The following is a 12125-nucleotide window of genomic DNA, read 5'->3' on the forward strand; positions in this document are numbered from 1 at the left end:
ATGTTTGTGTCTGTTTTTTCCAGTGATGAAATCAGTTTCCATCGGTTTCTCAATAATTCATTTTGTTGTGATAACAGTGATGTGGTCTGGTAAGTAAAATTAAAACTGACCGTTTCTGTTTCCATTTTCAGAGAAGTATTAGCTATTAACTCGTGTATTTACAGTAATAAACATACATGTTTGAGGTCCTGTATAGTGGCTGCTGAGCTGCTTGTCTTTGCTCCAGTGTGTGAGTGTGATGTGATTCTCAGGGCCAGTATACAGTCAGACCAGGAGTATTCAGTCTGTAACCAGCTGGACAGGCCCTGTTAGTGGACTGGTCCTGTGTTCCTGTTCACTTATAAAGCCTGTGTATTACTGCTGTAATAAAACACTTGTGTGTGAAGTGTACATGTTTTCCTCCTGTAGATTCAAAAAGCATTTCCTATTACTCTGCTGTAGTAATGGAGTGATGTCTTCACAGTGACACTAGCAGGTCATAGAAACCTCAGACACAGGAGCCGAGTCTGATTAATCAGAGGAAATCAAGGGGTGGATGTTTTTGTTTCTGTTCTGTTTTCCCTGTGTTCCCAGTTGCTCTGTGGGAGTATTTCAAGAGCCACACACCAGACACAGCTGTTACAGCAGGTATTGGACTGGCCTGTACCTCATCACTGCTCTCCTCTTTCTGTGGGGTTTTTATTAAAGGTAAGAACAGCTGCTTTCTCAGATCCAGGAGAGAGAGATTCGGTGTGAAGAGATCAGATCTAGCCTCTCTCCTTGCTAGCTTTCAGGTCCAGAACACATGGAGCGATGTGATGGACATACAGTAGAGAAAGAATTCCAGACTGCACTGGGAGGGATGAGAACAGACTCTCCCAATCTCTCTCCAACAGACACTCGATAAGAACAAGGAGTTTTCTAGAGAATCACAGGAAGCATCTGGATCTATTACTGATACAGTGCTGCTTTAATTCAACATAAAACTAGGCTCAGGAAGATATTTACATGCTTTGTATAAATACTGATTCACAATTTAATCATATTTAATTATCGAGGAGTTAGACCAAAAATATTTTAACCCTCTTGGCCAAAGTTCCCCTTACTGTTCACAAACAGTGACTCTCACCAGATTTATTTCAGATACATTTCCAGTTTGTAGTGTAGTGTTTGTGCTGCTTTCCTTCCTGGGAAATAGCGCCCTCTGTCTCCAGGGAACAACGTCACTCAGCCTGTGAAGTCAAAAAAGAATTGTTGTTTCAGCCAATTTTAATGATTTTGCGTTCACTCTGGTTGGAGAAGAGATTAAATCATTGAGTCGGTAAGGGTAGACAGGAGCCCACTCTGGTTTGGGGTTTAGGGGAGAGAATGAGACACAGGAGCCATGCTAATGGAAATTAGGGTTTTGAAGCTGGTACTGTGCAGAGAGAGATAGTCAGGAAATCCCAGTGAGCATGAAGGGCGCATGTGGTTTTGGGAGAGAGACACACAAAGACACCACTCATGGAAATGAAGTGTTTAGAGCTCACACTGCTCTGGGGGAGAGACATGGAGGAAAAACTGGTAGGCATGAACGTCTTGGAGCTCAATCTGGTCTGAGGGAACGAGAGACAGAGACAAAGCTGGTGGGCATGAAGGTTTGAGATCACTGTTGTTTGGGGGAGAGAAGGAGACATAGAAGCATTACTAACAGAAATGAAGGATTTGACATTGACATTGGGCCAGGTAACAGCAAGAGACACTGTACATGAAGGACATAGAGCCAATATTTGACTTGGGAAAAAAACACAGGCAGAACTCAAGGAAATCACGGGTTTGGAGCCGACACTAGGTTTGAGAGTAACAGTGGCAGTAACAATGGCCAGGAAGGTTTTGGAGCTCACACTGCTGTTAGGGAGAATGAGATAAGAGGCAGCACTGAGAGTAATGATGTTACTTTAGGCTGATCACCAGCTCAATAGGCAAGAAATGGTGATGTAAAGATACTTGCAAACTGGGACTGGTTAGTGCCGTCTGCTTGATCTACACCTCTTCTGAATGGATGAGGTAGGCAGCAGAGGTTGAGGTGCCCTCTGGTGGCAGAATGCCGAGACTGTAAAAAATGAAGGGGTTGTTCCTGACACTGAGCTGGAACAGAGAGTCTCAGAGGCCGTTTTAATGTAGCAGACACGTATCTGGGAGGGAGACATAAAGGTAGTGCTCTGAGTTAAAAAGAGAGAGAGAATGGTCTGGAGCTGATACTGGGCTGGGAGTGAGAGAGTGAGACAGACAGAGGCAGTACAGAGGAGCATGAATGGTTTGGCGTTCAGTCTGGTTTGGGGGAGAGAAAGAGACAGAATAAGTACTAAAGGGCATAAAGGGTCGATCTCCTAGAGCTTGTAGGTCACTGAGTCATGAAATGAGCTAAAATCATGGTCAATGAAGAGGTGGTACCTATCATTTATATACCAGTCGTATAGTCTGGACAAACACCAGAGAGCACTGACTGATCAGGAAATTCAGACTTTATTGACTTTATTAAACATATTCCTAACATATTCCTTAACACTCTTCATCAAACCGTTATAACAGGCTTACAGGCTGTAAAAGATTCATATAAAATATTCGGGAAATTAGTACTTTTTGCATCTTTTAACATCATAGGCTGAGTGACAAACATTTTTTCAGGCTTTCAGAGGCACAAACGTGGCTCAGACCAGTGCAGGGGCTCAGGCAGCTCCCAGAGCTCCTTGGACCTCAGGACCCTCCTGCAGGAAGTGATGTCCTACGAGGGGCAGCTGCAGAGCAGAGCTGAGGTAGAGGAGGGGTACAGGAAGATGAGGGTGTTGACAGCGCAGTGTTTCAGGAAGTGATGTCATTATTTTTATTCACAAATCCCTCTTGAACACAATCTGCTAAACACAGTTTTAGTATTTCTTCACAATATCATACTGTCAATTTAAAAACAGGTGTTTTAAATGTAGTCATTTAGATGGTTACAGACTTGCTTCAGTCCCTAAATGTCCTTTTATTCTGTTTTCAGTGTATTTCATGTGGAGGGAATCTTCTCAAAGCATCAGGAGAACAGGTATGGTCTTCTTACCTCAGAGGACAGAGGAGATACTGCAGGACTAAGCAGAACCTGAGACACACAAAATAGAAACACCAGACAGCGAGAGAAAGTCTCTTACACCCTGAATCATGTGCAGACCATGGGCAGCAAAATGTTCCTGCAGAGTGATGTGGACAGGAACAGTACTGAGAAACAGTTAACAACACGTCTTTATACTGAATCAATACATCTGTACAACCCTTCCAAAGGGAGATGGTCCTGTTTTCATGAGTTGAAAAACAATGCTGAAGCCTGATTGGTATCACTGACACTACAAAGCAGAATCCAGCCCCATCCTGAACACCACCACTGAGACTGAGACCAGCTACAGCTGCACTGTCACCAGTGAGGCTGCCAGTCTCCCAGTAACATAGCCTGCAGTATAACAGGATGTCTGAGACAGAGGGTTCGTATCTGCCTGTGACACCCTCCAGCCCTGCTGTCTCAGATCAGTGAGGACCAGCTCTCGAGTCCTGGAGACAGACACCATGTGACCAACCAGACTCTGGTTCCACTGGGTCAGCTTCCCACCAGACTGTAGAGAGCTGAGGCCCTGCAGGAGACACAGAAGACACTGGAGGTTTATTATTGATGGTGCTGCAGGTTGTACTGCCCTTGATATCCCTCACTGGTCTGTGCTGCAGACATGGGAGAGAAATCCCACATTAACTGGGATGAGGGAGAGATGCCAGCAGATAGACACTGAGGTGACCCTATTCTGTTTCATATTGAATATTATCGAAAATGTACCAGGGAGAACAATAATTATTGCTTAATTTAGACTATTTAGAATAATAGGACCCTCCTGCAGGTTTTGTATCTTATCTAAAGTGGATATTTCTTACAGCACACTGCTCTCTGTCTCTACAGTGAGGAATTGCTTTAGAAAGTGTTGTTCTGAGGAGAGAGCACCACCTACTGGTCCACAGGCACCACTTACAGTAGCAGCTTGAGACTGTAGAGGTCTCTCAATCCAGTGCTGACCAGGCCAGGTCACACTACAGGGTGGGGACTCTGCTGTCCCTCCCACAGGCCTGGACAGCGATGTGTGGACTCTGGTCTCTGCTGTGTGCAGACACCTGTACTGTCAGAGGCACTGAGCCAGGGAGAGCTGGAGGGTGGTACCCCACTATAGGTGAAGATAGCAGGGGAGAGGGACAGTGTGGCACTAACAGATACTGTACCTGCTTTGTTCTCTTTCTGCTGCAGTTCCCTTCGCTTGTTCAGTTGGCAGCATTGTTGTCCTCATCCTTTTCAGAGCTTCCATAGAAAGGCTCATAGTGGGTAAGTACTGTACTCCAGTAACACACCAGATCCACAGCAGACCTTCAACACATGACCACAGTGAATGTGAATCTGTTACAGCTGGCACATACAGACACAGTCACAGTGATGTAAATCTTTAAAGGCAGGACTGTGTGCAGGAGAGGTCTCTGGCCTGGAGTCTGTGGTCCTGACCCGAGCCAGGGAGCTGTGTCGGTTCTCCAGCTGTTATCCTGGCCCACTGTAGCTTATCTGCAGCCTGTTGCTCATGCCTGTATCTCCTGAGCTACACTGAGGTCAGGAGCACTGGGCTGTGTCAGTAGCTGCAGCTGTTAACTCAGGTGTGTCTCTCGAAGCAGTAGAGTCACTGGCTGTGTCTTGGGGGCGAGGGTGAGTGTCTTTCATGACCCAAGGGGAGTGATAAGGCCAGTGTGGGACCCCCACTCTCTCTGGCAGGGTGAGCAGGCGCTGTCCCAGGAGATATCAGCTTGTCGTGGTTGTGGTGCTCAGTGCAGTCATGGTGAGCTCTCTTCAACACCCTCACCTTGCTGCCTCACAGGACTCCTTTGGATCTCAAGTTTCTGAGCTTCTGCCCAGATATTCCTCCTCCACTTGGTTCAGTCAAGCGCCATAATCACACTGATAGTGTGAGTGGGAGTTGATACTGATGTAGAATCTCTTCATGTCTGCTTTTACTGAATCTTTGAAATGGTTCTTCAGTCCTTGGGATTGCTTGGCTAAGCTGCTAGAAAAGACCCCTCTTTGTAAGTCTGCCATCAGGAGGACATGACCAGCCCAGCAGAGCTGAAGGCAGAAGATCACAGCTGCTGTACTTGTGGTTTCTGTTTAGGAGAGAACAGTGATGCTGTATCAGTCCCTTGACTTGATCCATACAGTAGAGCTGGGTAGACGATTTTCTAAGGAAGTGATAATGGACAACTCCAGTCCTTTTAGTGTCTCCTGTTTCTAGTCTGTTTCTGTCTCTCACAGCACTCTGTTCTGTGATGTGAATAGGTATTCCATGCATTGTGATCAAAAGACACAAAAGCAAACTTCCCATTCACTCTCAAAAATGTACTTTTAATAAACATGCTTAACCTTTAAGAACAGTCATTTATTTACTAAAAGTGTGCTTCCCTTTTTGTACACAAGCAGGACATAAACATCTTTCTTTCAGCTGATATTGCTATGCAGTGATGCATGTTTAGCAAGAGGAATGAGATGAGATTGATCATTCTTGTAATAATCCTGCATGTGCTATAGAAGATCCACCCTTCCTAATCAACTCTTCTGTTCCCAGGATATCTGACTGGACTGATTGCAGCTCTTATTGCCCTGGTTATGTCTCTGACACTTCAAAGGATCTATCAAAGGATCTATCTTCAGACTGTGGACGATGGACGATGGGCAGGTGAGTAGGAACGGTGCTGACTGCACTGTAAATACAGATTCACAGGATTCTGATGAGTCAACATCTACTGGGACAAGAACTGGCTCTCTGCCACTATGTAACATCACAAGAATAATTCACTGGGAGCAGCAGGGTTAGTAAAGAACAGGAAAGGGGCGTCCAGACTGCACTGGGACCTCAGGTGGGTCTCAGAGAGTCAGGGGTGTTTATCTCTTCAGACCCAGAGGCTGCCTCACGCCTGGGAGCTGAGAGCTCTGGGGACAGAGAGGAGCAGAATCAGTAGGCTGGAGCTGCAGAGGACAGTCTGGTCAGGGGTCCCTTCTGTCTCACACTGAGAGAGCCTCCCCAGAAGAGGTCAAGGTGGGAATGAGCTTCTCGTGCCCCCAAAAGATGGACACATGGCCCACCACTCTCCCCAACACCCGTGAGGACAAACAAATGTGTTCAAACATATAACAACTAAAGAGACAGATGCTGTCTGAAGGACGGATGAAAATGAGACATGGAGGCTATACAGTATGTGAGTCTGACTGCACAATGGAGGGAAAAAAAATCCTTAAATGCCAATTAAAGGGAAACCTCTGGAGTCCCATTGGAATAGACGCCCCACTCCAGCTGCTAGTCATGGATAGATGGGCATCTGAGGTAACCGATGGAGCTGTGTGGGCACAGAGATTGACTGCAGGAGAGGACCAGCAGCCTATGATTATGAAAATTAGCTCAAAATTAGCTCAAGCTGCAGAAGTGTCTGCTATAGTTTTAAAGGAGAAGGAAGTGTAGACTAAAGAGACCCAGTTCCTTCAGCCTGTCAGTGTGGGACACTCCCTTCAGACTAAAGAGACTCATTCTCTTCAGCCTATCAGAGTGGGACTTTCCCTTCAGACTAAAGAGACTCTGTTCCTCCAGCCTGTCAGTGTGGGTCACTCTCTTCAGAATAAAGAGACTCAGTTCCTTCAGCCTTCACACTAATCCCTCCGGTTGATCTCAAAATGGGCAGCAGGGCTGTGTGAGGATGAGCAGCATGTTCCTTTCTCCCGTGATCCCGGACTCTTGCATGGTTCTCCTATTCAGATAATACTGGTTTATAATAAGATGCCAATTTGTTACATCATTCAGATGTATGTTTTACTCTTTCAGCGTTCTGTCTGAAATCTGCAGTTATGATTTTCTTCATCCTTCTGTTCGTGTTGAGCTTGCTGTATCTGGACAGGGTCCTGGACACTCTCAGAGGTATGTAGAGGGGCGAGTGTGTGACAGTCAGCAGGTTTTGACAACAGCTGACCTCCTGTGTGCCCACCTGTCAGTTCATGTGAATCAGGACATCCTGTGGGCATGTCATCATGCTGCACTCACACCCCAGCGTTTCCACAGTCCTGAGCAAACAGGCCCCCCACTCCTCTGAGCCCCACTGACAGCCCCTGTGCGGCTCTTCAGCTGCTGTGAGGAAAGGACTCCCCAGGGTTTGTATCTTCTGAGTGGACAGTAGTGCTCCAGTCCTGGAGAGAACTAGCAGGGCGTAAGTCAGGGTCTTAAAAGAACAGGAAACAGAAGAAAAGAAACAATGTTTCGTCTTTGGAGCCTTCTTCAGATGTGAGAGAGTAGGAAATCGGCAGCTGATAAATCATGGGAGAATAAAAGACAGGAGTGGAGAGAAAGCAGCAGGAGGAGAAAAAAGATTATCAACACTCAGGTGGTGATAGAGAGGATTAGAAGGAAACGAGTCTGTTGTTGAGAGAAGGGGGAAGGTGTGATCCTAGTTTCAGGATAATTGTGGTTTTGGATGTCTTTCTGCAAAGGGAGTTCTAAAACCCCTCTGTGAAGACGCAGACGGAGAGATCAGTGTGATCATGGCCACTAGAGGTGAAATGGGAAACTAAGGGCTTGAAGAGATCTTTGATCCTCACAGCCCTGACATCCCAGTCTCCTTCCGGTTTCCCCAATGTACATACCTGTGCATTTTCCTCAAGAGACGCAGTAAATAAGGTTGCTGGAGGTACAAGATGCCATCTGAGTGATCTGGAATTGTCCTGAGGGGTCTTGAATGAGTGTGGTGTTGGATGTGTACTTGTACTGGTGATACAGCGAGCTCTGTTGCAAGTGAAAGTGCCTGGTGTGGATGGTTTCTGAGGGCGGTCAAGGGAGCTGTGAACAAGAAGGTTGCGCAGATTAGTTGGTCGGCGATATGAGATGATGGGGCGATCAGAAAAGAGGGCCCCAATGGAGGGATCACCTGTAGGATGGAAAAGTTGAAGTTAATATTCCTGGGGATAGGAAGTGTGATGGGGTGGCAGGGATGCAATTGCCACATCTGAAATCAACTCTAGACCTTTTGTTAGCTCTCTTGTGCATGAACTAATGATGCAACAACACACAGCTGGCCAAGAAACAACTGAGCAGCCAAATGTCCAATTACTTTTGGTCCCCTAAAATGGGGTACTATGTGTAAAAAGGGGTGTGATTCCTATATGGTTCAACCAATATAAGACGTAAATACTCTCAAATTAAAGCTGACACTCTGCACTTTAACCTCATAGTCATTGTTTCATTTCAAATCCGATGTGCTGGAGTACAGAGCCAAAACAACAGAAATTGTGTTGCTGTTCAAATACTTACGGACTGCAATGTATCTATCCCTCTTGTTTTGTAATTTTATCATGTTATTTGAAGGCTGCCACTATTTCATCAATGTGGTGATATTTCCTTAATGTCCTTTGTCTGTAATATTCTGCATCTCTGAAATGATCCAGTCCTTTTTAGACAATGATAACACACCTTTATTTTCTTTCTGTTGCTGTTAATGAGAAGAACAGGTTAAATTCTTCTTTATTCAATTTCTTTAAGTAGATTAAGCATTGGATTGTTGAACTTTAAACACAGTGGAATTTGAAAAAGGCATGACAACAGTTATACTTTCACAGGTTATGTCAGATGAAATTGTGTTTTCTCTGGAAGACCCTCTGGTGCTCACCATGTGTGACTCATTACAGTGATTATTAATTATGATTACAGGGGGACCTGGACTCATGTGTGAAGTCCTGTTTCTCTGGATTCTGGCTGTTGGGACAGTCTTTATAAAGGAAGACAAAGGTCTAGATGGTACAGTAGGAATTATTTAAGTGTTATTTTAAACAGTTTGTGATCAAATGTTTCTTCTAAGTAGTTGTGTGTGAATGTTGCAGTTTCAGTTCACATTCTGACTTCCTGCTGCTTAGTGTCCCAGAGCCCCTCATGTCCTCCTTCAGACTGACCCTGTGACACATCTGGCTCATCTGTCCTGTTCTCCTCCACCCCTCCCTGCTGTTCTCACCGTGTTCTACACTCCTCACAATCACAGCAGAAACTCAGGCCTGGACAGCTGTGAGCTCATCCTGTAAAACCCATTTGCTCAGACACTCTTCTATAACAACATTTTTCTGCTTTTCAGATGGTTTACTATGGAAGTTTATCTTTGCATTGCCTTTACTGAGTTCCATTGCACTCGCAACAGACCTAATTCTTAACACCAGTAAGTAAAAACAATTATCCGACCACTTATGTTTGTGCAACATGGTGTTTATTTTTTTTTTAATATTTAGGAAAGGTTATAAACTATTTAAGTATAAAAATATATATTCTTAGTTAAGACATTATTCAGTTGAAATGCCCAATTCCAACATATTGACAGCACTGCCAACGTGTCACCTTAGTGTTCTGTGTTTTCAGTGCTCTGTGTTCAATCTTACAGACAGACTCTACAGGTTCCTAGGAGAACCACTGGTGATCTCTCAGGGAAGTCTATACCATCTTAGGTTTCTCTGTTCTTCTCTATATGTTCCACCCACTCAGACTATTCACTAAATCTTTTTCATCTTCATTAATAAATAACACAGCCAGGCACTGGAGTATTCAGTAACACTTAGTGTCACCCAATCACAGTCTTCATTTCACTGGTAACGTGTCGTGAATATAATTATTTCAACTTGGTCAGTTCTGTCTTCCCAACTGCTGCTCTTCACAAACCACCTTCCACACTTTCCCTTCTTACCCGCACTGGTTGATCCTGTTTGGCCAGAGACACCTCATACAATGTAGAATAATTTACAGTGGGAAAAACTAAAGAAAATCTAAGAAGACTTGTCTTAACTTCATACATATATACTGTCTGTACATTTCCTACAGACATCTAAGAGTCCTTTTTTGCTTCTGTTTGTTTACAAAATGTCCAGTTGGTATTAGTATTTCTAAATTCATGTAATGGAGTTTTTAATGAAAGTTCGGGAGGAATGAAAGCAGCCGAGCTCATTCGACACAGCTGCCGCAATTCCCACTAATCCTGACGTAAGCAGCTGGTCTCCATATATATCAAACGTCACCCTCTCCTCTTCCTCGTTCGTTTTCTGCATGGTTCGTTTTCGCCTAGCTCGAATCCGTGCTCCCTTCTCATAGATCTACAAATTCGCTGCTCCGATGAAGACCTTTTCTGCAGCGCAGGAGACTCTCCTACCCCTCTCGTCCAGCCTTCCCCCCCCGCTCCCCTCACCTCTGTCTCATCGCCTCCTTCACCCGCCGTGCCACATCAGCGCCGCTCATCCCCCAGCCAGTCCTCACAAGATTCAACCCCTCGCCGAAGACTGCGTTCTGCCGTCGTAGTCCCTCTCTCATCGCAAACCCAGCCTTCCCGTCCCTCCACGGCAAAGTCTCCAAATAACCCCCGCTTCTCTCGAGGATGTCCCTGCCGCCGCGCTTCACGCACATCGGCTCCCCCTTCTCCCGGATCATCTCTCGCAATTTCCAACTGGACTGTAGCAAGCCTCCGGAGGATACTTCGAAAACATGGCGTCCGTTTTAAAAGAAACGCTTCCAAAAAAGCCCTGTTTTCCCTGTACTTAACCGCAGTCTACACAAAGGAAACATCAGCTACACAGCTTCCCCCGGCACCCTCCGATGACATCACCAGCGCCGCCGCCACTCATCCCAATGTGAGGACCCCGAGGCCGTCCGCGCCTCTGCCTGTTGCGTCTTCTGTCTTGTCTTGTCCTGATATATCCGTGTCTGTGTCTCTTCCCCAACCAATCCATTCCTCTGCTGAACAACCGCACCTAGCCTCTTCCACCCAGCCTCCTTCCCTAAACTCCTTGCAGCCGGGTCTAAGGCCCCAGGCTCACGCCCCTCCCCCACCCCCTTCTCTGCTGAATCTAATTTCTGCACTCTCTTCTGTCTCTACCTCCGGCGTCCAACACGGCTCAAGCTCCGCCGGCTGGGTGCCTTCGGCCCCGGTTTCTTTTCTTTCCGCCCCTGCTGCGGTCTCCACGGCCCAAAGGCCGTCCAGTAAACGACCCCCAGGTCAGCCAGCAGGTGGCTCTTACCCTCCCCCACCCCCTGGCGTCCAAGACGACTCAGCAGCCTCCTCAGTCCTTCACGCAGCCTTCGCTCCTGCTTCAATTCCTCCTCAACAGCCTTCGGCTTCCATATCCCAAGCCAATGAGCTTCAGGCCCCAGATCCATCTAACCCCTCCTACCGCAATCTGTTTTCCGCTTTTCTTCCCTCCTCATCTTCTCCCATCCCCGGTGTCCAACATGGCATCAGTCATCCCATGCCTTCGGCCCTGGACTCCAATCTCCCCTTTACTAAGGACTTTCCTCTCCGAACAGCCCTTCCTCTCCCAGCTCCTCCTAACGCACTAAAGTTTAGTCCTCCTCCCATTCCCTTTTCACTCCGGCAGCGAATTCTACGAGGTGCGGATGTCAATCTAGCTCACCTTCTCTCTTCCTCCACTTACAACTCCGATTCTAGAACAGTCGACTGCGGCTCTATTTCCGTTACTCTCAAATCTTCTGACCCTCACTCTGCTTCAGTCCTTCGAATTTCCGACTTCTGCTTGGCTTTCAGCATTTTTCGCGACATCATGTGTTCCGCCTTTCCTGAACGTCGTCAGGAACTCGACGATTACATGCACATCATCCTCGATCTATCTGTCCGTTTCGAGGGCTCCCTGTTCTACGATTACCACAAGCAGTTCTCGGCCAAGGCTGCTGCCCGCCTACTCCAATGGAACCAGCACACCTACTGGGGAGCCCTCGACATTGTGTCAGAGCTCTTTCCTGCGACTTCTGTTCCTCTTGGACACATTCATCAAATCTTTGCCCAAATACAGTCCGCAAGCTCAACCCTGACTCTGCCCCTTCTCCCCCTCAGCATCGATTCTCCTGCCAGGTCTTCTTCAAACCTTCCCGGTCCAGAGACGTTCACGGTCGCCCCATCGTGATGATCCGAGGTTAACAAATTTGCAACAACTTCAATTCCTCGACATGCACCTCTTCCCTCTGTCGCTTCCATCACATTTGCAGCTTTTGCGGTGAAGCTCACGCTTTCTCCGCCTGCTCCCGCCGGCCTTTCCATGC

At 46.6% G+C, this 12125-nt stretch overlaps 1 protein-coding gene across 1 annotated transcript in view; it reads left to right on the plus strand.

Annotated features, from left to right (window-relative positions):
* LOC102693128 (uncharacterized) overlaps positions 1-12125 on the plus strand; it is a 42336-nt gene that overhangs the window by 21196 nt on the left and 9015 nt on the right. Inside the window, exons 8-15 of the mRNA XM_069181747.1 lie at positions 24-89; positions 574-687; positions 3002-3046; positions 4280-4354; positions 5634-5744; positions 6882-6974; positions 8754-8840; positions 9169-9249. Of these exons, the coding sequence (XP_069037848.1) occupies positions 24-89; positions 574-687; positions 3002-3046; positions 4280-4354; positions 5634-5744; positions 6882-6974; positions 8754-8840; positions 9169-9249 (672 nt within the window). The remainder of the gene's footprint in view (positions 1-23; positions 90-573; positions 688-3001; positions 3047-4279; positions 4355-5633; positions 5745-6881; positions 6975-8753; positions 8841-9168; positions 9250-12125) is intronic.

The sequence above is a fragment of the Lepisosteus oculatus genome, chromosome 21 (genome assembly GCF_040954835.1).
Source record: "Lepisosteus oculatus isolate fLepOcu1 chromosome 21, fLepOcu1.hap2, whole genome shotgun sequence".
Lineage (NCBI taxonomy): Eukaryota > Metazoa > Chordata > Actinopteri > Semionotiformes > Lepisosteidae > Lepisosteus > Lepisosteus oculatus.